This window comes from Silurus meridionalis, chromosome 25, assembly GCF_014805685.1.
Source record: "Silurus meridionalis isolate SWU-2019-XX chromosome 25, ASM1480568v1, whole genome shotgun sequence".
Lineage (NCBI taxonomy): Eukaryota > Metazoa > Chordata > Actinopteri > Siluriformes > Siluridae > Silurus > Silurus meridionalis.
Window position 1 is genome coordinate 15101601 of NC_060908.1, and position 22198 is coordinate 15123798.

At 41.1% G+C, this 22198-nt stretch overlaps 1 protein-coding gene across 1 annotated transcript; it reads left to right on the top strand.

The window, feature by feature from the left end:
• The first annotated feature begins 1205 nt into the window (after positions 1 to 1205).
• Positions 1206 to 21345, top strand: si:ch211-284e13.4 (insulin receptor substrate 1-B). Its single transcript, XM_046839403.1, has 3 exons — positions 1206 to 2077; positions 3428 to 6652; positions 16884 to 21345. The coding sequence occupies exons 1-3, from the start codon at positions 1726 to 1728 to the stop codon at positions 16889 to 16891; spliced, it is 3585 nt and encodes a 1194-aa protein (XP_046695359.1). The 5' UTR covers positions 1206 to 1725; the 3' UTR covers positions 16892 to 21345.
• The last annotated feature ends 853 nt before the right edge of the window (positions 21346 to 22198 follow it).

Consider the following 22198-nt stretch of genomic DNA (forward strand, 5'->3'; position numbering starts at 1 on the left):
AACAAAATATGGCTAAATATATGCCTATTCATTATACATTTCCTTTAGAAAGACTTTGAGCTTTATTCACGGATTTCTCATCTTTGAGAAACAACATGAAAGTGCTTATTTTCATTGCAATTCAATTATTCTGCTTGCAAATATATATAATATATATAATATTAATATTATATAAAAAGACACCGTGTTTTTCTTACTTAAAAGATGTTATATAATATAATATTATATAAAGAGACACCCTGTTTTTCTTACTTAAAATATGTTATGGTTTACATTAAATCTTTATCCACCTAATTTACAAAAATGCTATGAATGTATGCTTACAGTTAGGTGTTTTTATTTAATTTACGTCATTCTGTCCATCTATATGTATATGCATATACACGTCTGTACATTTATGGGGAGAACTGTTACCTTTGAATTTTTAGAGTTTTTAATTTTATATATTATATATAATATATATATTTTTTACATTTTTAATGAGTGTGACCAATTAAAAGCGCATTGATGTCTGTTATATACAGTGTCAAGAGTAATTTTAAACTCAACCAGCAGATGTCGTAGCTGTTCAGAGTCTTGACTACTCGCGTGTTGCCAGATCGTGTCTTTTCTTACATTTAACTAATATTGCTGACATTGAGATCTTGAGCAGAATCATGCATTTATTACAAAAATTAATTTATTTATAAGCATTCCTATTCAATTTGTGTTATATTTTTAAACTATTGATAATTAATATCATCCTTAAAAAAAACAAAAACAAACGGGAGCAATTTGCTTTAAAAGAATACAATCTGGCAACTGTATCACAAAAATAGACTCGCAGACTTGGCAATGACCATGGAAGGGGTGATCCCGTATTTAATACTACTACTGATAATAATACTAATAAAAGGTACGAACATAGAAAAATGTAAGATTTTTTATACGAAAATTGGTTATGAGGATGTGGACATTTTAAAAGGTCCAATAATGAGAAAGGCATACAAAATTAGAGATTGAACCAGAGAATCCCATCATTATCATTAGGCTACTACAGACATGGGGGTTGCCAGATTTGGATTCCTAAAGCTTTCATTTGAGATGTGATAGAAAGTGGTTGGGTGTGTTGAACAAGATTTGAGCTGGTCCTTTCAAAAAAAAAAGAAAAAAGAAAATACAGCTGGTAAATAAAACATAAAAAAAGAAATCATGCGAAATTATTTATTATTATTGTTTCAAAAGGAAAAAAAACTGGTATATGTATGTGTGTATAGGAGTAATTCTAATTCATTTATGATGGGGGATTGGGTCAAATGTGTTTGGATAATTATAAGGATGCATTGCGCACAACGTGCATCGTGGATTTCAGTACGAGCAAGTGGATGAAACGTCAAGGGAGTGCACCAATCTGGCAACCCGCCCCACCGCGTACAGTAAACAGTCGTGGTGCGCGCCGTCGCGGCACTCGGCCTCCAGCGCAGACGTCGCGCGTGCCGCATGTGGTGTGCGCGCGCGCCGCCCGTCGGTTCGGCTTCGTGTTTGGGTGGCACGGGACGCCGGGGAGACTTGAAGGAAAGCGCACCTGCTCTCTGATTTCGAGGGCACGAGGAGGAGGAGGAAGAGGATGATGATGAGGAGAAGGACGAGGACCAGACCGAGCATAACGATGTGCGAACGTGCAGCGTAGGGATTTATTTATTTTTTGGTCAGCAGAAAAGGCAAAACAAAAAACAAAAAACAAAAATGGAGAACCAGGCGACCCCGGAGCCGCGCTGCTACGAGGATGTGCGCAAGAGCGGCTACCTGCGCAAACCAAAATCCGCGCACCGGCGCTTCTTCGTGCTCCGCGCGCCCTCCGAGCACGGCCCTGCCCGCCTCGAATACTACGAGAGCGAGAAGAAATTCCGTAGCAAGTCCCCGGTGCCCAAGAAGGTGGTCGACCTGGACTCGTGCTTCAACATCAACAAGCGCGCCGACTCCAAAAACAAGCACATGATCGTGCTGCACACCCGCGGCGAGAGCTTCGCCGTGGCCGCGGACACCGAGGAGCTGCAGAACGACTGGTACCAGGCCATGCTGGAGCTGCAGTGCAGAAGTAAGCGCGAGATAAATCATCATCTCGGTGGTCTCGGAAGTCGCCACGGTTCTGCTCATCACTTATCCCGAATGCACGTCCCTGCTGCGCATCATCCCCCCTTTAAAAAACCTCATCGCACAGCTCTCATTGCGTTCGCATTGCGCCGCAAGGCAGCCTGGCGCAGCCGCACGCGCCCTGGTCCAGTGTTTGGCGCAGACATTTCGAGCGTTTCTTTAATACAAATACATGTGAATATATATACACATACATATATATTTTGCCCGTGCGCACTATTTTTGGTGCAGTCGGGAATCACTATAGTGTCTGTGTCAATGCGTGTGTAAGAGGGTGTCGCATTGTGCAGAGGAGGATGCTGCAGCGCGCACTGGTCGTCTGTGGTCCACCCCCAACCCCCCTTTTGTGTGTGTGTGTGTGTGTGTGTGTGTGTGTGTGTGTGTGTGTGTGTGTGGGGCGGGGGCGTGGGGGGATTTCAGCACGTTTGTGCGCGTAACCTACATCCACCGCGTGTCGGGGAGAGGGCGTCCGCAGCGGCAGCGACGTGTTTTCGTTGGGAAACGGGGTTTCCTTCGCACGTCTCTCTGACTGCCGTGGTCTCCCACCCCATCTTTGCACGATCACAGGGTTGAACGAGGGCACCAGATCGGTGGGACGTGATTTAACGTCTTGCTCGCCAGTCAAAAAAAACCCTTGTCCCTGGCTTTCTTGGTTCAAACCTCATTTTATCTGCTAGTATGTGAACGCACGCCCTTATCCCACGTTTACTACACGCTGCATAACTGACCATAATTTAAAAAGGACTAATTGAAAACGTATTAAATGAATAATTTGGTAATTTACTGTAATGATATATATAGTGCAGTATTTTTTTGTGTGCAGAAAATTGAATTCATTTTAATCATCAGCCCAAAAAATCATTCATTCATTCATTCATTCATTCATTCATTCATTCATTCATTCATCTTCAGTACAATTGTTCCCCCTGTTTAGGGTTCCTGTAGGTTGGAAAAAATAGGGCAGTAATGAACCCCAAATGGGAAGCTAGTCCATCACAGGACACACACACACACACACACACACACACACACACACACACACATTCACACATTACACCCAAGCGGCAATTCAGAGTAGCCAATATGCATATCAGCATGTTTTTGAGTAGTTAGAAGGAAACCAGAGAACCCAATGGAAAATAACATGGACACAGGAAGAACATGTATAAAATTATCGCACAGAAGTCTGAAACAGAATACGTTACTGTAGATATCAAAATGTATGTTTTTAAATGCAATGTTTTATTTATATTATGCGATTTCAGTGGGGTTTTTTTATTTGTTGTCACTGTAGGTAAAACCCCAGACGACTATGGCAGCGGAGGAGAATGTGGACTGCTGTCCCCTGGCCCTGTGTTTAAGGAGGTATGGCAGGTGAAGCTATGGCCCAAGGGCCTAGGGCAAGCGAGGAACCTGATCGGCATCTACAGACTCTGCCTTACCGAAAACACGGTCAACTTTGTGAAGCTCAACTCAGATGCACCAGCTGTAGTGCTCCAGCTGATGAATGTGCGGCGTTGTGGACATTCAGAGAATTTTTTCTTCATCGAAGTTGGACGTTCAGCCATGACAGGACCTGGAGAGTTTTGGATGCAGGTGGAGGATTCTGTAGTTGCACAGAACATGCACGAGACTCTTTTAGAGGCTATGAAAGCCTTGAGTGAAGAATTCCGTCAGCGAAGCAAAACACAGGCGGTGGGAACTTCCTGCGGAGGTGGCACCGCCTCTAATCCTATTAGCGTGCCATCACGACGCCACCATCCAAATCTGCCTCCTTCCCAGGTCGGCTTTTCGAGACGCGCAAGGACAGAGACTCCTGGTGTGCCTCACAGCACCAACACGTCTCCAACGTCTCGGCATGGCTTCTCCAGGTCACGCACAGCCAGTATTGGTGCACGAACAGAGGACAACAGTGGAAGAATCACTGCTCTCAGCACCAGTCCAAGTCTCAATGGCTCTTCTTGCTCTACTACCCCTACTTTACGGCCTAAACCTACAAGAGCACCTACCCCAGCCAAGATTACACTTAGTTTGGCACCATACACCCCTAAGAACCCAGCACCTTCCCCAGCCCCAAGTCTCTCCTCCAGCTCTGGCCATGGATCAGAGTGTGGACTGAGTGGAGCTCCATTAGGAACAGTGCCCATCTGCACTTATGCTCGGATCCCACAGAGAGTGTCCATGTCAGGCTCCCCAAGTGACTATGGCTCCTCTGATGAGTATGGATCTAGCCCTGGTGAGCACTCCCTTCTTGCTGCAGGTCTCTCGACTGCATTAGTAGATGGTTCTACCAACTGCATATTAGTTAGAGACACCTCCCACAAGAGAGTGCATGGGCGCAGGATTCTTCGGCGCTCCTCCAGCAGAGAGTATGAAGCTGAACGCAGGTTATTAAGCAAGCGTACCTCTCTTCCACCTTCCACTGCTCAGGAGCGCATTGGGCCTCATTGCATGGAAGAAGAGTATGAAGAAGAAGAAGACTACGCAGTGATGTCTCGTAGCACCAGCAGAGAATCTTTCACCTCTCGTCGAGACTCAGGGAGTTCAGCGATTCCAAGTGGGCAGGTGGAAACTTCAGCAAATAAAGGTGTTAATACGAGGGAGGGTCTGGAAAACACCTCTATTGACAGTGGCTACATGTCTATGCTGCCTGGTGTTACTGCTCCTGCAAATCTCTCACTTTCAGTGTCTGAAACAGAAACAAAGGGAGGAGATGAGTACATGACTATGACCCCTAACAGCAGTGTTTCGCCCCCACAAAACATCCGGCTTCCGGTCTCTGAGGGCTACATGATGATGTCCCCCCATAGCAGCTGTTCACCAGATCTACATGGCATGAGTGGGTGCTTGTGGGGTAGCAGGAGCAGCATGGAAAGTCGAGCAGGTAGTGACTACATGAACATGTCCCCCATTAGTGCCAGATCAGCCTGCAGTACACCCCCTTCACACCCAGAACAACATCCACTACAGCCAAAAACAGTGTACTCTTACTTTTCCCTTCCACGATCTTATAAACATACCACTCTCTCCACTCGCTTTGAGGATAATTTGGGAGACGGACGAAAGGCAGAAGTGATTTCTAGAGGTGAAGGTGGCTCAGGAAGGAGGACTGGACGTGGTGGGTATCCTAATCGAGCAGACTCTTCCGTCGGCCCTAATGGAGGCGGAAACCTTTCCCTGTCATCCTCTTCATTCTCTTCCAGTTCAGCAAGCACTGAGAGCTTGGAGGACAAACCGCTATCCTTACCTGCTGGTGGAATTGGAAAGGCCACCAGGTCGAGCACAGGGCACAGGGTTGGGAGTGTTCACCCCAAAGAGTCAGCTCACCATTTTCAACAGCAGAGACGAGGGCCAGGTGTTCAGAAACAGGGTCATCCACAGCAACGAAAAGGAAGGCCTATTAGTCTCTTTGTGGACATGTCTAAAGCCAACACCCTACCTAGAGTCAAAGAGACTATACAGCCATTAGTACCCCAAAGCTCTGGTGACTATGTTAGCATTGTTTATAAGGGTGATCAGGGAGTGTGCAACAGAAGAGTAGCAGGTGTAGATCAGGGGAACGATGTGGTTCAAGGGCATTCAAGAGCCATATACCAACAGTCTTCATGCCAAGTTGGTGGTACCGGTCTGCCTCGCAGTTTCTCGGCACCCATCTCTACGTCCATCTCTGTCTCCTCAGAGTATGTTAACATGGATTTGGGTCACTCGTCATCTCCTCTCTCCTGCACGTCCCTGTCTTCTTTTAACCCCCCCCAAGCAATAGCCCCGATAGCAAGAGAGAATCCTACAAGGGCTCCTCAAGTGGCCCAGGAAGCTGAAAAGGGGCATAGAAAGAGTGGTATGTCCACCTTACCCTCTGGGGACATGACTGGTGCCTCTTTCACAGACTACACAGAAATGGCATTCGGATTGACTATAGTAGAAGGTCCAATACATGGTCCTAAACCTGGGCAAACAGCGGAGCCTTCTTCTATAGAGCAGGAACAAAGCATGGATTTTCACTCCCCAAAAGCTTTCCCCAAATTAGATCAAGGTGCTAGACTGGTCAGAGCAGAATCATCAGCAAGACGGAGGCATCGCTCAGACACCTTCAAGGCACCTCAAGGACTTTCTCTTTCTCCCTCTTCCTCTTCCTCTATTTTTACAGAAACTCCCCAGGCCACTACACCTCAATGCCATGGACTAGAGAGTTCTCTTTGGGCTACTGGACAGCCATCTGCTGCACAATGCACTGGTCCTGGCCTGGCAGCTCTAACTTCATCCCAGGTTCCATCTTTGTCACTGGAGCAAGGTCTGAACTACATTGACCTTGACTTGGCTGGAAAGGACAACCCTCAAATAAGCCTGGATGGAACTTCTGGCCCACACTTCACTGTCTTGGGAGAAGGGTTAACTTTAGGATTAGGTGGAACAGCACCCGGAGGAAGCAGCAATTCCAGCATCAACACATATGCCAGCATTGACTTTTTCAAGTCCGAGGAACTAAGAGTCCATCAAAATACCAGGAAGGACAGCAAAGGTTTGTAATTGATTATAAATAGATTTTGCATCACACAAATGGCGATTATTACCTCAATTTACAAGGTAGTTATACAAGTGGAATGATTTGCAGTGACAACAGTATTCCCAGACGATGACCCAGAATGAAGCATAAGTGGTGATTACCCGGAAAATAGTTTAATATAATTGCGTATTTCATAGTGAGCAAATGGTTATGTTTTCCCTGAATCTTTTATGTTGTCATTTAGGTGTTATTCAATTTCGCAGTCAAACTTATTATCTTTTATTATGGTATTATTTTTTAGTGTGCATTACATCATATAACAAGTTTGTTGCATATCATTTCTATAAAAGAAAATCATTATTATTTAAATATGACCCAATGAACTTGAATTCATTTTATGTCATTAAACGATTATATGCTAACGAAAGACTTGCTTTAGATGTTGTAGCTTTGGTGTATAAATTATATTTATTTGTTTATGGAACTGGCAAAATTACACCTTGCTATTTAAATTAAAGCAATGTTTACAGCTTAAAAATGTGCATGTCTTTGTATATTAGTATTTGGAGACGAGGTGTAAGAAGACTGAAAACGTAATGGCTTCTATATAGCAGCATTAGTCGTGTGTGTGTGTGTGTGTGTGTGTGTGTGTGTGTGTGTGTGTGTAAGATAAGAGTGTTAGATCCTATGAGAGAGTGCTGGGTGAAAGCATGGGCGTGTGTCTGTAAGGGTTTCGTTAGTATAGTCGTATACTGTGTCATTTAACGCATGCTCTGTGATTAGGGACAATTAAGAATGTGTAAAAGCGTGTGTGGGTTTATGGATAATGTAATGCCAGTGAGACGGCATGCACAGCGGAAACTGTGAAGCTGTCGTGCATTACAGTTGAAGTCGCGCAGTTCTTGCGTGTACGAGCCTAGGGCAGATATTTAAGGCGCTACTAAGGGATTCCGCTCTGCTGCCGTATAGCTGAATGCATGCATTTAATGCGTATGGTGATTGTAGATAATTATGGCCATTTGCGCTCACTCCTGCTGAAAATGGCCCTGATTATTGCTTAGTGTTTCTTTACTGCCTCCTCCTCCACCCATCTCTGGGTGGTTTTACATTTTACATATGCATTATTTATGTAGCCCACTTGAATTGAACCCTGAATTTTTTACCCCCTAGTTTGGTACAGACCATAAAAACCATTAAGAGACTGGGTCTTACATCACACCTGGTTCATTTATTTCTTTACTTTCATAAAACAGCATGCCTGTAAGTGTTCTATTTAGTGTAAACTACAGCCGTGTGGCAACAATTTCATTTTTATTTAACGGTCATTCTCGTACAGTCTCTCAAACTGAATACAGTAATACCTTGGTACTCATCTGTAATTCGTTCTGGAAATCACGACGAGTACCGAACGAGTATTTTTTTCACATCTATTGTGGCGCTTCTTTATTGCCTTTTAGCCTTATTGCAATCTTTTCCAGGCAAATTGGTAGCATTTTTTTAAAACCACTTTAAGACCCACGATTTAGGTTTCAAATGCACAGAAAGAACAAAAAAGAACACTTTGGAGGGAACTGTTTCGTACTGTTCGCAATCTTACATGCGTCTGTTTTAGCGCAAGTCTGAAGCGCTACGAGTTTTATTGCAGAAGTCAGTGTCAAAAGATTTTTCACTTGCCATTTGTCAATTTACTTGTACGAAATTTGACGAGTTCAGCAGCCGAGAAGTACTGAGATATTACTGTAATTAGAATGGAGCTTACATTGCCTCATAAAGCGCTGACACTGGAGACTCCTTTTATATTTTTATTTTAATAAACTTACTAAACATTCTATTGATAAAACATTTAAAACTGTTATTATTAGGCTTCGATTTTTTCCATACACTTAATTACAGAATGCTGTTAGAAAGCTACAAAATTTAATCTACACCTTCTGACCAATCAGAATTGAGAATTCAGCAGCACCATGGTTAATGCATTTTAAATGCGAAATACAAGTGTTTAAATATCGTTCCCTTCACGTATTTCGCCTGGAGTGTATTAGAAACTTTTAAATCTAGCACATCCACAGATTGATACTGCAGTCCCTGTAGGAAATGAATGACATTTGGTTGTGTCATCTTTGAAAAAATAGCTGGAATAAGGGCAATGTTTGATTTCTTGACTATTGAGAATATATGTATTGAAAGGCAATACTGAGAGAAAAATGACATGTATAAGCTTTCCTGGAAGTGAAGACATGGTAACCAGTGTGGCTGCAGGAGGACAAGCAGGGGCATGAAGTGTAAAGAAGGAGAAAGTCTGTTGAGAGACAGCTGGCAAGTCCAAAGTGTAAGGTGTCAATACGACACTATATGAGCCATTGCAGAAGTGCGGTGAACCCTAGAAGTGAGGTGAGATGAGGTTAGGCAATGTGAGATGAGAAAAGTAGAAAGGAAAGAGAAGAGACCTGGCTAGGAACGAGAGGGCATGAGCGGAATAGAGCCGGTAATGCCTGGGCCTAAAGGTGTCCCAATTTTGTGCTAGTCTTAAACGGATATCTTCCCAGATAACCCTGTGATCTAATCTGGCAAGATAATCAAGTCTTAGCTGCCACAAATTATAATATTATGCATGCACAATATTTAACCTCTGGTACCGTGTCTGGCGCAAACGACAACCTGAAAGCAGAACCCTGTTTTGCAGTATTTGTTTTGATTTGAATCGGCCATGAGTAATTCTGTGAGAAAACAGAAGGCAAGACTCGAGGAGTGGGAAGCTGACTTGATCCAGAACCGTCTAGACAGCCAGCTCGCTTTGGGTCAGAGACGACGTAATCAAGCCAACCATCAGTGGTCCGAGGAATGCTGCTGTCCATTATACAGGATCTCTAACGAATTCCATTCGGCATGCTCAGTGCGTCTGAGAGGGCAAGCAAGAAATAATTTGAACCGCTTTATATCGTTTAAGTGTATTTATAATATATCAGTGTTTGAGTTTCAGAGTATAATAGAGCATCGTTGTAGTCAGTGAGCTTTTGACTTCTACAAAAATCCACTTGATTATTATTTTTTTATTTATTGCTGATGTTTTTTCACCCTGCTTTTCCTCTGTCTATTTTGCCATGAACTTCTGTGACTCATGTTTCATGGAACACTTGAGGGACATTCATTACAGGTGACTTTTCCTCCATTTATCACTTTTATGTGAATATATAGCCACAATAGAAGGACGTTGTTCTTGTCTATCTGCAAGCCAAGGACCTTACTACTCCTGATAAGGTGGAATATTTACTGTGGAAATGCAAACAGCTTGGCAGTAATAGTGGCACTCAAGGACCTCTTCTGGCTACATCCAAAGCACCTTATAATCCTCATCAGTGTTAATGATGTTTTAGTGTCGGTAAGATTGAAATCTATAAGGTGTGTTTTGGAAATATTGTTCGAAACTTATGGCTGTAAAATGATTGCGTAGAGCAGCTCAGAGTTAAATGCTATGCTCAGTTCAATGCGATTCCATAATAATAATTAACAAACTGAAGTCATTCTCAAGACATCGCACGATCGGAAATTCAGATCCACACGTAGGCTTAGTTATGCAAAGCAAACTGTTTTGACACTTTTTTTTACCACAGTCAAGAATTTCATGAAAACATTTTAACACCTGGGAATTCCTGCTGCATTTCAATAGCGTGAAAGCTGTAAGCATATCTCAAGCACCTTTTCTCAGACATTTTCAAGCTACACTTTGTAACAATACATGTTTTAGGTCTTTGGCATTGCATCAATTGAGTCCGACTCAGACCTGACCATGACCTTCAGTGCATAACACTCAGAGCACTTGGCCTCATATTCTCTCTGCGAGCTCTGAAACTATGAACGGCCCTAGAATCGAGCAGGACATGCATGCCTAAAAAGGCTTGAGGCGTTTTGATGCAATTTTTTTATTTATTTTTTATAATACGTCAAAGGAAGCTCAGATTTCTAGGTGATGCCTGCGATATTCCCTTTCTATTTTACTTTGTGTTCTTTGGCAGCTTTTCAATTGTGTATATTTTACCTTGTTTGGTATAAGGATGGCTTGTTGGTTTTTTTTGTATGATATACATCCAAGTACAAATCTTTACAGTTGTTGAATTGGATGCATTTAGATCGTTATCTGTCTGCTGAACCATTTCTACATATACACAGTGGCTATCTTTAATTAACTCTAATATTTGAACATCGCTAAGGCAAAAATGTGATCATATGATCTCAAATATTGAGCAAATTTATGCGTTGCTCGGGAGCACCTGGTTCAACAATTCCAACTGACTGTATTAGACTGTAGAAAGAACATTTCTCATACTCACACACTCTGATGTTCATGATATCTCTCACTCTCCAGTGTTTCTAATTTTTTTTTTTTTATATTTAATCACACTCTTGGTGTTACCCAAATGAGTCTGGTTCCTCTTAAGGTTTTTTCAAAATTCCTTTTAAGAGAGTTTTTTCTTGCCACAGTTGCCCCAGGCTGCTCATCAGGTATAAATACACATAAATCTAAATAAAAAAAATTCTTACTTTCTGTAAAGCCTCTTTGAGACAATGTCCATTGTGAAAAGCGCCATACAAATAAACTAGAATCAAAAATTAGATATGCCTATATCATTTGGAACCCAGCAGTTGACTTCACATGGTCACAATTATAGCGTGTTCCTGCAATTTGTGAGGACTTCTCATCCTCAAATCCCCACACGCACCCATGTTGACTGTTTATCTACCTACACACATTTACATTTATGCCCGATAGCAACAGCGACGTCTTGCCAAATAAGGAAAAAGCATGCTTGTGAGTTAAAATCCTGGGAAGATTCTGAGCTCCACCAGGCATAAAAGCCAATAAATTTCCTAGGAAATTATCAGCAAAGCCCATGTGTGAACGAACGAGGAAAGAGGAGGACGACGTATTGATTACTTTGCACAAAAGATTAAATAGCTTTGTGAACAGGAGGAAAAAGCATGGACTTTTCGTTGCTGACTAAATTTGTTGGAGAGGAGAGGTGGGAAGTTAGTTGGGCAGCCGATAATAAAAATCAGGCTAGATTTCTTTTGCTAATCTGAAAAGATAGCTAGCTAGTTCACTAGATAGATAGATAGATAGATAGATAGATAGATAGATAGATAGATAGATAGATAGATAGATAGATAGATAGATAGATAGATAGATAGATAGATAGGTACAACAAGTAGAAGGTTATAAGGCTATGGAATTGAAAAAAAAAATTAGCAAAAGTTGGTTAGTTCTAGATGCAGCTAATTCTATATTCTGCCTCTAAAGGAATCCTGTCAGTCTTAACTATTCAACAGATTTTGTTGTTGCTTTTTTAAACCAATTTTAGTACAAATGTAAACATATTTCTTATGTAAACTCCAACTGCAGTCCAATACTGTGTAAACTTTTTCACCACTGTTCAATTCCTCTCAGCTAGTTTTGAGCATGTCAGCTGACAAAGGCTGATCCAGGCATGTTTTCGGATGCTACACAGTCTGAGAAAAAAAAGCTTCCCAGATGCTGCTGTGTATACGCACCAACCAAGGAAGCTTGGTCTTTGAACTGCTATACCAAGGGCTCTGTTGATTGACATGAGCTTCTATGCAGCACACTCTCGGTTTCAGAATCAACAGTTTCAGCTGAGCCACCAAGATTATATTTGCCTATATAAATCTTTAATTTCATGTAAGATTATATAGAACTGTACAGCTTATAGGCTTCTGGTGTTAACCGTGTGGCAGAAGAAGCATTAAAGCTGGAAATGTGTTATCTTATTTTTGTTATTTAATTTCTGTAAAATAAAAAAAAGAGGGTAAAATAGTAATGTTTTGAATCAGTTTTTGTTTTAAATATGCAAATTGACTTAAGGATCAACTAGTAAAAAAGCAACCACTGAGAAAAAAACTAGCAGAAGTGGAAGAACTAAAAAAGATTCATGAGGCTTTGTCCATTTGTGCTGAGATGAAAAAAAATGCTATAGACCAGGTGAATGGTGCAGCCAGCAAAGTTAAAGAATGTGTGAATAGACACAGGTAATACTTTAGATATCGCTCATTGTGTCTTTAAATGGAAATGTCTATAATTTGACTTTGTCCTGTCCTCTTTTAGAATTAAAGAATTGAGAATCGCCCTGCTACATTCCCATCACAACCCTTTTTACACATATTATGCACACCACATGTTGGTCTCTACTCGTGTTCTGTTTCTCTTATCCCTTTCTCCGTCTCACACGCCGTCATCGTAATTAGAAGTGAAAATAGTGAGTCAAGGGCACTCGATGTGAATGAAGTAGAGGAGGAACGATGGAAAAAAGGATGAGGAGACAGGAAAATGTGAAAAGCCACTCCAAAACAGAGGTTGATTCATCCTTTCTTTCGTGATGGCTTCCTGTCATGTAGGTAGAGAGAGCGAGGGATTCGAGAAGAGGAAAGAGGGGGAGGAGGGATGAAGAGGGATGTTTTTCAACTTATCTCAATGGAGCTTAGTCAGATCAGACGGTATGCCTGAGTGTGTGTGTGTGTGTGTGTGTGTGTGTGTGTGTGTGTGTGTGTGTGTGTGTGTGTGCACGCACGCATTACCGCATTACCTTGCACACGCACACTCGATTTCAGTGCAGAAGATTTGCTGTGCACGGATGTTATAGGCGAAGTAAGGAATAAAACGCTCTGGAATCTGCAATTTTATGAAAATAATCCATAACATAGAGGCAGAGTTACTGTTCCTTCCCTCAATGTAATTGGTCGAAAATGATCTATTTCTTTTAACATTACATATTACAACAATTAAGTTTTTCTTTATTAATAACAGTAAATGTACAAACCCTCCGCTTAAATACGCGTTTCTACTTGCTTTTCTATAGGTATACACACACAGTGAGAGAAACCTTACTTTACACACATTTCCACCAGAAAAAGTCAGGGTAGGTGTATATGGTATCGATGAACAGCATGTTTTTCTGAAATGTAGCATAGATATTGGAGGAAATTGTAAGATATTGTAAATTTCCCAAAATGAAAAGACTCTAATGAAGCACACCTGAGTCAAGGTCATGTGTTCCGAGTCAGTTTTTGATGGAGTGCTATATCTTACTATTTACTCTGCTACATTTCAGAAAAAAATGCTCCTCACCACTTTAGAAATTTACCCACGTTTGTTGTGAATCCATGATTCGGCCATTTGTTCGTCTAAGACAAACTTTGTAAATCCTAAAAGATTCCTTTAATCCGAGGCTAAAATTGGAGGTCTTTGATCACTGGTTTGACATGTTCACATGTTTGACAGCCGATTAATGGCTGCTGCGAAAAAAATTTCCTCAGACGAAATTCTGTCAGTTTTAGATTTCAGACATTTTCCTGCAGTGTGACGTCTCCTACGACGACCTTCAAACCAAGAACCGATCGGAGCGACGAATTTGATGACGCAATTAGCGCGACAAATTCAAACCACCTCAGGAAAAATATGGAATTGAGTCAGGTGGACAGTACAGTAATAAGAGAAATGTATTGAGTTAGAGGAGTGTTTGTGTGGCGTTTTGATTATCAAGGGACGTCATGAACCAAATTAATGCTACAGATTGTTTTTGTTTGCTGCTAGCTACCATTAGCGAGAGAACGCGGGTCTGAAAGGTCAAATTTAGGACGAGTGTGACGGGATGAGTATTCAGCATCGCTGCTCCATGAGTGTTTGTAATATGTCTGGCTTTACTGTAGTTTTTTTTTTCTTGTCTCCGACTGTGACCTCGTCTGGTCACTGGTGTGTTGCCAGACATGTCTGTGTGTGCAGATTTGTCCAAGCACACACAGCAATATAATATTCTGAAGAAGAACATTAGACAAAGCGACAGTGAGTGAGAAGGGAACAGAGAGAGAGAGAGAGAGAGAGAGAGAGAGAGAGAGACAGACAGACAGACAGACAGACAGACAAACTGTGAGAGACGAGGAAGCGTCACAACACTGATAGAGAGATAGAGATAGATAGATAGAGAGAGACAGAGAGAGAGAGAGAGAAAATCACTGAGTGCCAGACAGGCCTGTCGAGGTCCCAGGGGAGCTGTTCAATAAACGGCTATGTGTGTGTAGAGACGACCAGACTGAGGATGAGACAGGCAAAAGACATAGAAAGTGAGAGGATGAATAGCACCGGGGGAAGTTAATGAACTCCTCAAACAATGGAGCAGTCACTTCTCCCTCCTCTGGTTGACGTTATTAAGAGTCATGTCATAGCGCTCTGTTGTTATTGCTCAGGTGTGTGTGAGTGTGTGGGAAGGGAAACGTTGGTCATTTTCGTGGAAGCCAAGACGAATATGCACCATGACTTTTGTGAGTGTGTGCATGTCGGCTCTAGCATAATGTCTCGTGTCTGCAGTCTCTGTGAGTGATTTTTACTTTGGTAAAAAATGCTGAAAGACGCCCTGTGTGCTCACGCCATCATGAGATTAAGAGTGTGTAAATTGCATTGCAAGTAGTATGGACAGAAAAGAAGCATTTCTCTGTCTACAAAGCGACACTAGTTATTTTTTTTGATGATGACTAATGGACATTCTGGTAGCGTCATGTGTCTCAGGCAAACTAAAATACTTTTTTAACCCAGTGTTAACAAATAATATTAGCATTGACGTTAGCATGATTACCTCAATATCTTTGATGATCGGTCAGAAGGTGTTGCTCATTTCTCAATTATATAATATCTATAGGACAAACCTACATGGACTTGTATGGCTGCTGAGTCACATGGACTATACAAAGAAATTCGGGGATTAATCAGTTGTCCAATTTCTTTTATTTTTATTCACGTTTAAGTCAAAGGAACTTGTGATTTCTGGTTTGTGGAGAGGGTGGTGAAGGAATCACTTTATATACTTTATTGCTATTGTAGTATAAGGGGAATTAAACAGTAAAGAATATGCTATTATTGGACAATTTCAGTGAGGTAAGGGGTTCAATTTTCTGAATGGCTGTTGTTTTCCATTTGCGGTTTCCAGTCAATAAGACATTATTTAAAAAATAGGTAACAGGATATGATATAAATGATATCAAATGCAGCATGCTAGTGGACTTGAGGTTACAAAGACATTTAATGGACATGCTACAGATGTTTAAATACATTTAGGTTGTCTCCTGTGATGTTAATTCATGTCCATTTGCATTAAGACCTCGTCCACATACCCATGTACAGTAGACCATTTAACATTCTGAGGTAAAAGATGAAAGATTATGTCAGTGCTTCAGTGAAATGTACACTAAAGTGTTCAATAATAAAACAGAAGGCCGTATGGGTAACAGGGGTGTAATGGGATTTCTAAATGGTTATGAATTGGCCAGAACTTTCACAGTGCGTCTGAATATTTATTCATTTATTTATTTAAATATGATATAATATGTACAGGGTGGCGCAGGAAAAAGGGAAATTTTGGAATTAGGACTTGGCGACACTGGGGCATCAGCAGTTGTTTGGAACCAGCAAACTCGTTGCGAAGCCATTAGTTATAATGGACCAGTGGAGTAGAGCACAACGAGCGTTCACTGTAAAAGCCTTTTATAAGAATGATGATAGTGTGAGTGCTGCGCAAAGGGAATTAAAACATTTACCAGTTAGGACGTCATGATCGTGTCCCGACTGCTAATTTTAAAGAAAAAATTTCAGCCTTTAAAAAATAAATCTCCAGCTGGGGTTCGAACGACTGGCACACCAGAGAATATTGAGGCTGTTTCTTCGAAATGACGCACTAATGTTGTAATTGCATGAGCAGACAGGACACAATCATGACGTCTTAACTGGTAATGATGCCGAAATTCACTTTGCGCAGCACTCACACTATCACCGTTTTTATAAAAGGTTTTACAACGAACGCTCCTTGCTCACCACTTTACTGCTCCATGATAACTAATGGCAAGGGGTTCCAAATGAGTTCACAATGGTTCCAAACAATGGTCCCCAGGGTAAAAAATTCTTAAATTTCCTGTTTTTCTGCACCACTGTGTACAATATAATATAATATATAGTATATAAAAATACTTATTGGTGCAAGCCACATCCCCGTTAAAATCCACATACAGAGAGTGTTGTTGCATCACACCCCTTACTACATAATAAAACCAGGCCTCAGGAGCAGCGTGAGGATGTTGTGGATTTGTTTCGGGTGCTGGATGCAGGTTAACTGGCAGCTGTTGTTGTTTTCTGCACTCCCTGCCTGATGCAATAATTCTCATTCTGTTTGTCTTTCTTTCTCTTTCTCAGAATGCTGATCGTCCTGCTTGCTGAAGAGGAACAGATATGCGTGTGGGTGTGCGTGTGTGCGTGCGTGCGTATGTGTGTGTTTGTGTGGGTGTGAGACAGAGCGAATGCGCAGGTGTGAGTCCTTCAGGTGTGGACTCTCAGCCCGTCCAATTTTCGTTTCCCATCGGGTTACAATCGGAACTAAATTTGGCCAAAAGACTATTGGTCATATCCAACCGTGAACCCTGAGACGGACACGTCCTTCAGCCAATCGGGAAGGATTCAAGCGACTCTGACTGCCAACTAGGAGCCAATGATATTCCTTCCATTTTTTTTGTTTGGTTTTTTTCTTCCTTCATTATGAAATTTGAAAAAGAATTGTAATACATATGCTACGTAGTCTAACGATAGATGAGAAACTTATATAGTCTACTCTACATAGTATTACTGAGAGAAGTATATATACCTTTTTCTTCTTCTTCTTCTTCTTCTTCTTCTTCTTCTCCTTTTTTTATAAAAAGTGCCTCATTTTTGATTGTAGCCATTTTTACACAGGTCCTGATGTTTCTCTGTGAGAGAAAAGAGCTTTCTGTTTATTGTTGCGCTTATCGTCTGTCAGCCTGTGTTCCCTTTTTCCCAAAAGAGTGTGAGAGAGTGAAAGAGAGATAGAAGAGAGACCACGAAAGGGATTAAGAGGGCAAGAGAGTGAAATATAGTAACGATATAGTTTGTATTATCTGATTGCCTTACTGTGTTTGTCAGGTGTGTCTATGGAAATTAATATGTGTGCGATCATGTGTGTGTGTGTGTGTGTGTGTGTGTATGTGTGTGGGTGTGTATGCGTGTGTTTGCATCATCTATGCTGTGCCTTGCTGTGCCTCTGTACTCAACCGACATTGGTGAACCATACATGAACACAAGCTGACACACACATACACACACACACACACACACACACACACACACACACACACACACACACACACACACACACACACACACACACACACACACACACACACACACACACACACACACACACACAAAACCATATTCCAAGACCTCAAACTGTCTCTAAACTGCAGTATAATTCATAAGCACTGGTGAACACACACATACATTTATCCTCAATAGCTGCTCTTCTGCTCCTCTGAGCATGGAGGCATCAGCTGACCAGCTCAGATATCCTGAGTGACTGTAAAAGAGATTACAGTGTGCGAATATGTGTCTGTGTGTGTGTGTGTGTGTGTGTGTGTGTGTGTGTGTGTGTGTGTGTAAGCGATTGCAGTCTCCATTTCTATTTATTTATAGTTATATAGCCAGGGTAATTAGGTTGTATTAAAGCGAGACAACTCCGATTCAATCACTTCTACACCTCACACACGCTCGCGAGTCCCAGCATCAGCATGCGGTTTTCAACTAACACATTTAAGTGCCTACTCAATTTAGCTACAGCTGAAGGAAAAAACTCCACCCGGAAATTCAACTACGTTTTTATATGAAGATCATTCGAATGGATTTGGTGCTTATTTGTTGGATAAGTTTTGTTCTTTCATTAGTTCATTACTTCTGGGATAAGTTATCTTTCTGAGAGAAGTTAGCTTTCTGAGAGAAGTTATCTTTCTAAAAGGAGTTAGCTTCCTGAGAGGAGTTAGCTTCCTGAGAGGAGTTAGCTTCTGAGAGGATTTAGCTTTCTGAGAGAAGTTAGCTTCCTGAGTGGAGTTAGCTTTCTGAGAGGAGTTAGCTTCTGAGAGGAGTTAGCTTCTGAGAGAAATAAGCTTTCTTGATGAGTTTGAGGTTTTGTGTGACACAGATACTAACACCACAGAGGTACATTGGTATTGCTGGCACGTCAATAATGCAATTTAACGTAAGCAAAATTTATAAATACAAGTGATAACGATTAGGTCTTTGTGTTAGTTCCTAGAAACATAGCCCATGATATTTTCCACCGTTGAAAGTGAAAATGAACCAACTGTGACAAATAAAATAATTAATAATTGTTCATTATTACAAAATGAATCTTGGGTACCATGTTGCTTATAAAGATTGATATCCAAATCATTCCGGGTGGAGTTTCCTTCAAAGATCACACCAGTCTGAAGAACACAAGCTACAATAGAGAGAATTTTCTCGATTACACTCACATCAGCTAAAGTATTTTTTACACTCAACATTACGCAACAGCAGGACTGTGGTCTTACACATACTCTTCTCATCCACTATTCTTTTTACAGCACTGTTTTAACGGTTATTCTAATCTCTGAGGGTGAGGGTTTCTGCTGGAGAGCTTTAAATCCGAACAGGGTCTTTTTACAATAAAGAGATAGCCGTGCATCTCTAGAACACCACTAGGTCCACTTTTCCTGGAAGCTTTTTTCTATCATGGTCTTTTTTTTAAGATTGTAGATATTTCGACCGGATCGCTTGTTTTGTCTGACTAAATTTCAACTGCCTTTACACTTTTCTAATCAATTTTAGTTTCGGTGGATTGCTAGCTGTGAAATCAGTGCCAAGATTCTCTGTAGTGTTCAGGCATCAAGCGAGGCAAACATTTCTGCTTTGATCTTTTTTTAATAGAATTTCAGGCGGTACATGATCAAGGTTCACGTCAAACTGCAGCGGTTTTCTAAAGCATCAGAGTGGGAAATGGAGCTCCTCAAAAAGTTCTACATAAGAAACTATGGTTGAAGGTTGGGAGTTTGGATCCTGGAATTAAGCCTTACAGAAAAATCGCAACTGGGACAAGATTTTGGGATAAACTATATGGACAAAAGTTTATATTTTGACCATTAGATTTGCATGTACTTTTTGAACATTTTATTCCACAAATAGTCCCCATTTGCTTCCACTCTTTTGGGAAGATAAAAATCAGGTACTGATGTAGGTGAGGAGGTCTGGGGTGCACTCAATTTACACATTCATCCTGAAGCTCGGGTTGGAGCTCAATAGCAGGAGATCTTCCACTCCAACCCATGTAAAGCAGATCTTCATGGACTTGGCTTTGTGCACAGGGGCATCATTATACTGAAACAGGTTTGGGTTAAGTAAAGGGAATGACTTCTGAAGCCATTTTTTACAGTGTGATCATGTGTTCACTCTGTTCACATGATGTCACATGAATAGTCGGGTTTAATAACATGTTCAAATGCACCATCACATTCGATTTTTTTCCACATACCTCAAAAATGAAATGTTTGCGATTTTTCTGTGAAGGAATTGACGTAAGGGATTAAATCTATAAAGCTCAATTTTCTAAATCAAATCGTTTGCCAAAAAAAAAAAGTACTGTAATGACTGATACAAGGTTATGTTAAATGCCAAATATAAAAAAATCTTTTTTATACATTATTATACAAGTGGTCATACGTTTTGAACAGAACGACCCGCTCTGCCATGCAACTGATTCCACCATATCCTCCTTCTCCCGCAGATTAAGAACAGGGCCAGGTGGTGCTGCTACACATCCACATGGGGTCAATGTCTTAAAGACCTCCTATGACCCTTTTAAGCTTTTTCCACCTATACATAAGCCTGCTTAAATCTATCACAGGAGCAAGCTGGCGAAAAAAAACAGAGCATCGACAACATAAACGGGTGTGTATGTGGTGTATGTGTGTAAATGTGTGTGTGTGAGAGAGACCATGTCTGTTTTACTTGTACTCTTTGCTCTTGCGCTGATGTGTGTGTATGAGACCACTGTCTGATTCGTTTAATCTCTTTTCTTGCCTTATTGTCTGTATTAGCTCTTACACAAACCATGGCAGCTGTACAAAAAAAATAAGCTTTGCATCCTGGTTCAGTTTGAATTCAGTTCTGTATTTTAGAACATCATCTTTTTTTTGTTTGTGTCTCCCCCCCACCCCCACCCCAATTTCCAGGCCAAGTGTTCACTCTAGAAGACTTGACATTTTGTTTGGGTCTGAAGATCCATTAGTCTGGTTTGTATGTAGAAACTTGCGTGTCTCTGGCCTTTGGTCTGTGAAGCAAAAAAAAAAAAGAAAGAAAAAAAAAACATGATTGAGTGTGATGTAGAAATATGGCCAAGGCTGATGTATACTCCAGAAAAAAAGGACATCATCATAATAATAAATAATAATGATAAAAAAAAAAGAAAAGCAAAAGAAAGAAAGCCATGGCTTTCTCAAAGCACCTGCCATTTGTTGGGAAACAAAAGGGTTTGATATGTACAATCAGGGTACTGTTTATTGAGATTTATCCTATTCGTGTATATCTGGTACTAATGACGAATCCAATGACAATGATGTATAAAGAAGACTAAAGAAAGTATTGCAGGGGTCTGGGTCGTGTACATGTGTCTATAAAGGGTATCAGTGGGGGGAATGAGGGTGGGTATGGGGGCTTATATGGCACGGCTATGATAGAAATTTCTGTTCGGTTCAGAAATTCCTTCATGATTATTGCCTGTGATGTAGACAATGTCTTTTTGATTTATGAAAAAAACAACAAAGAAAAATGAAAATGTGTCTTGTGTTTTTTTTTTGTGCCCCTAATTTTTGGTGTGACCTTCTTTTCAACAGTAAGTGTGTAAATATGTCTGTGCATGTGTGTGTGTGTGCATGTGTGTGTGTGTGTGTGTGTGTGTGTGTGTGTGTGTGTGTGTGCAAATGTTATTATACCTTGCGGTGATATTTGGCTGGTCCCCATGAGCAAAACCTTTTTTTTTCCTTAAAAAGAGTTAGATTGATGCGATGCATAGCATTACCTGGCTGCATAAACAATTGTCAGTGGAAGGTTCTCACCAAGATTGGGAGACAAATGTGTGTGTGTGTGTGTGTGTGTGTGTGTGTGTGTGTGTGTGTCTAGACAGACTCTCTTCCAGACTGATGTCTAGAGATTAGTCACCTGCCAGGCTTCATGAAAGTAAGGGACAGACTCTGTGTGCGTGTTTTTTATGTGTGTGTGTGTGTGTGTGTGTGTATCCTACACGCTAATGTTCAGTGTGTCTCTGTACCTGAGTCTGGCTCCTGAGGACACCATGTGGTCTGTCTAGGAAAATCCAGACAAACCCTAATTACTATTTTCCAGTGGTGAGGAAAAAAAGAATGCAGGCACAGCACTAATGAGTGAATGACATTCATGCAATGCAACTTCAGTGTATTTCCTAGAAAACAGCCTGAATCGGATACACAGATTTGACATTCCCAAAATATGGTTGGTGGTCCACAAGAGGAAAGGGGAGTAAATGGAAAACGAATACAACCAAGAGGGAACACAGCCTCATTGATCGTTCACAGTCTAATCACAATTTTATTTCTTTAACGAAACAAATTGTACATAATTTAACATTAGAAACCAGAGAGGAATGCAAAATT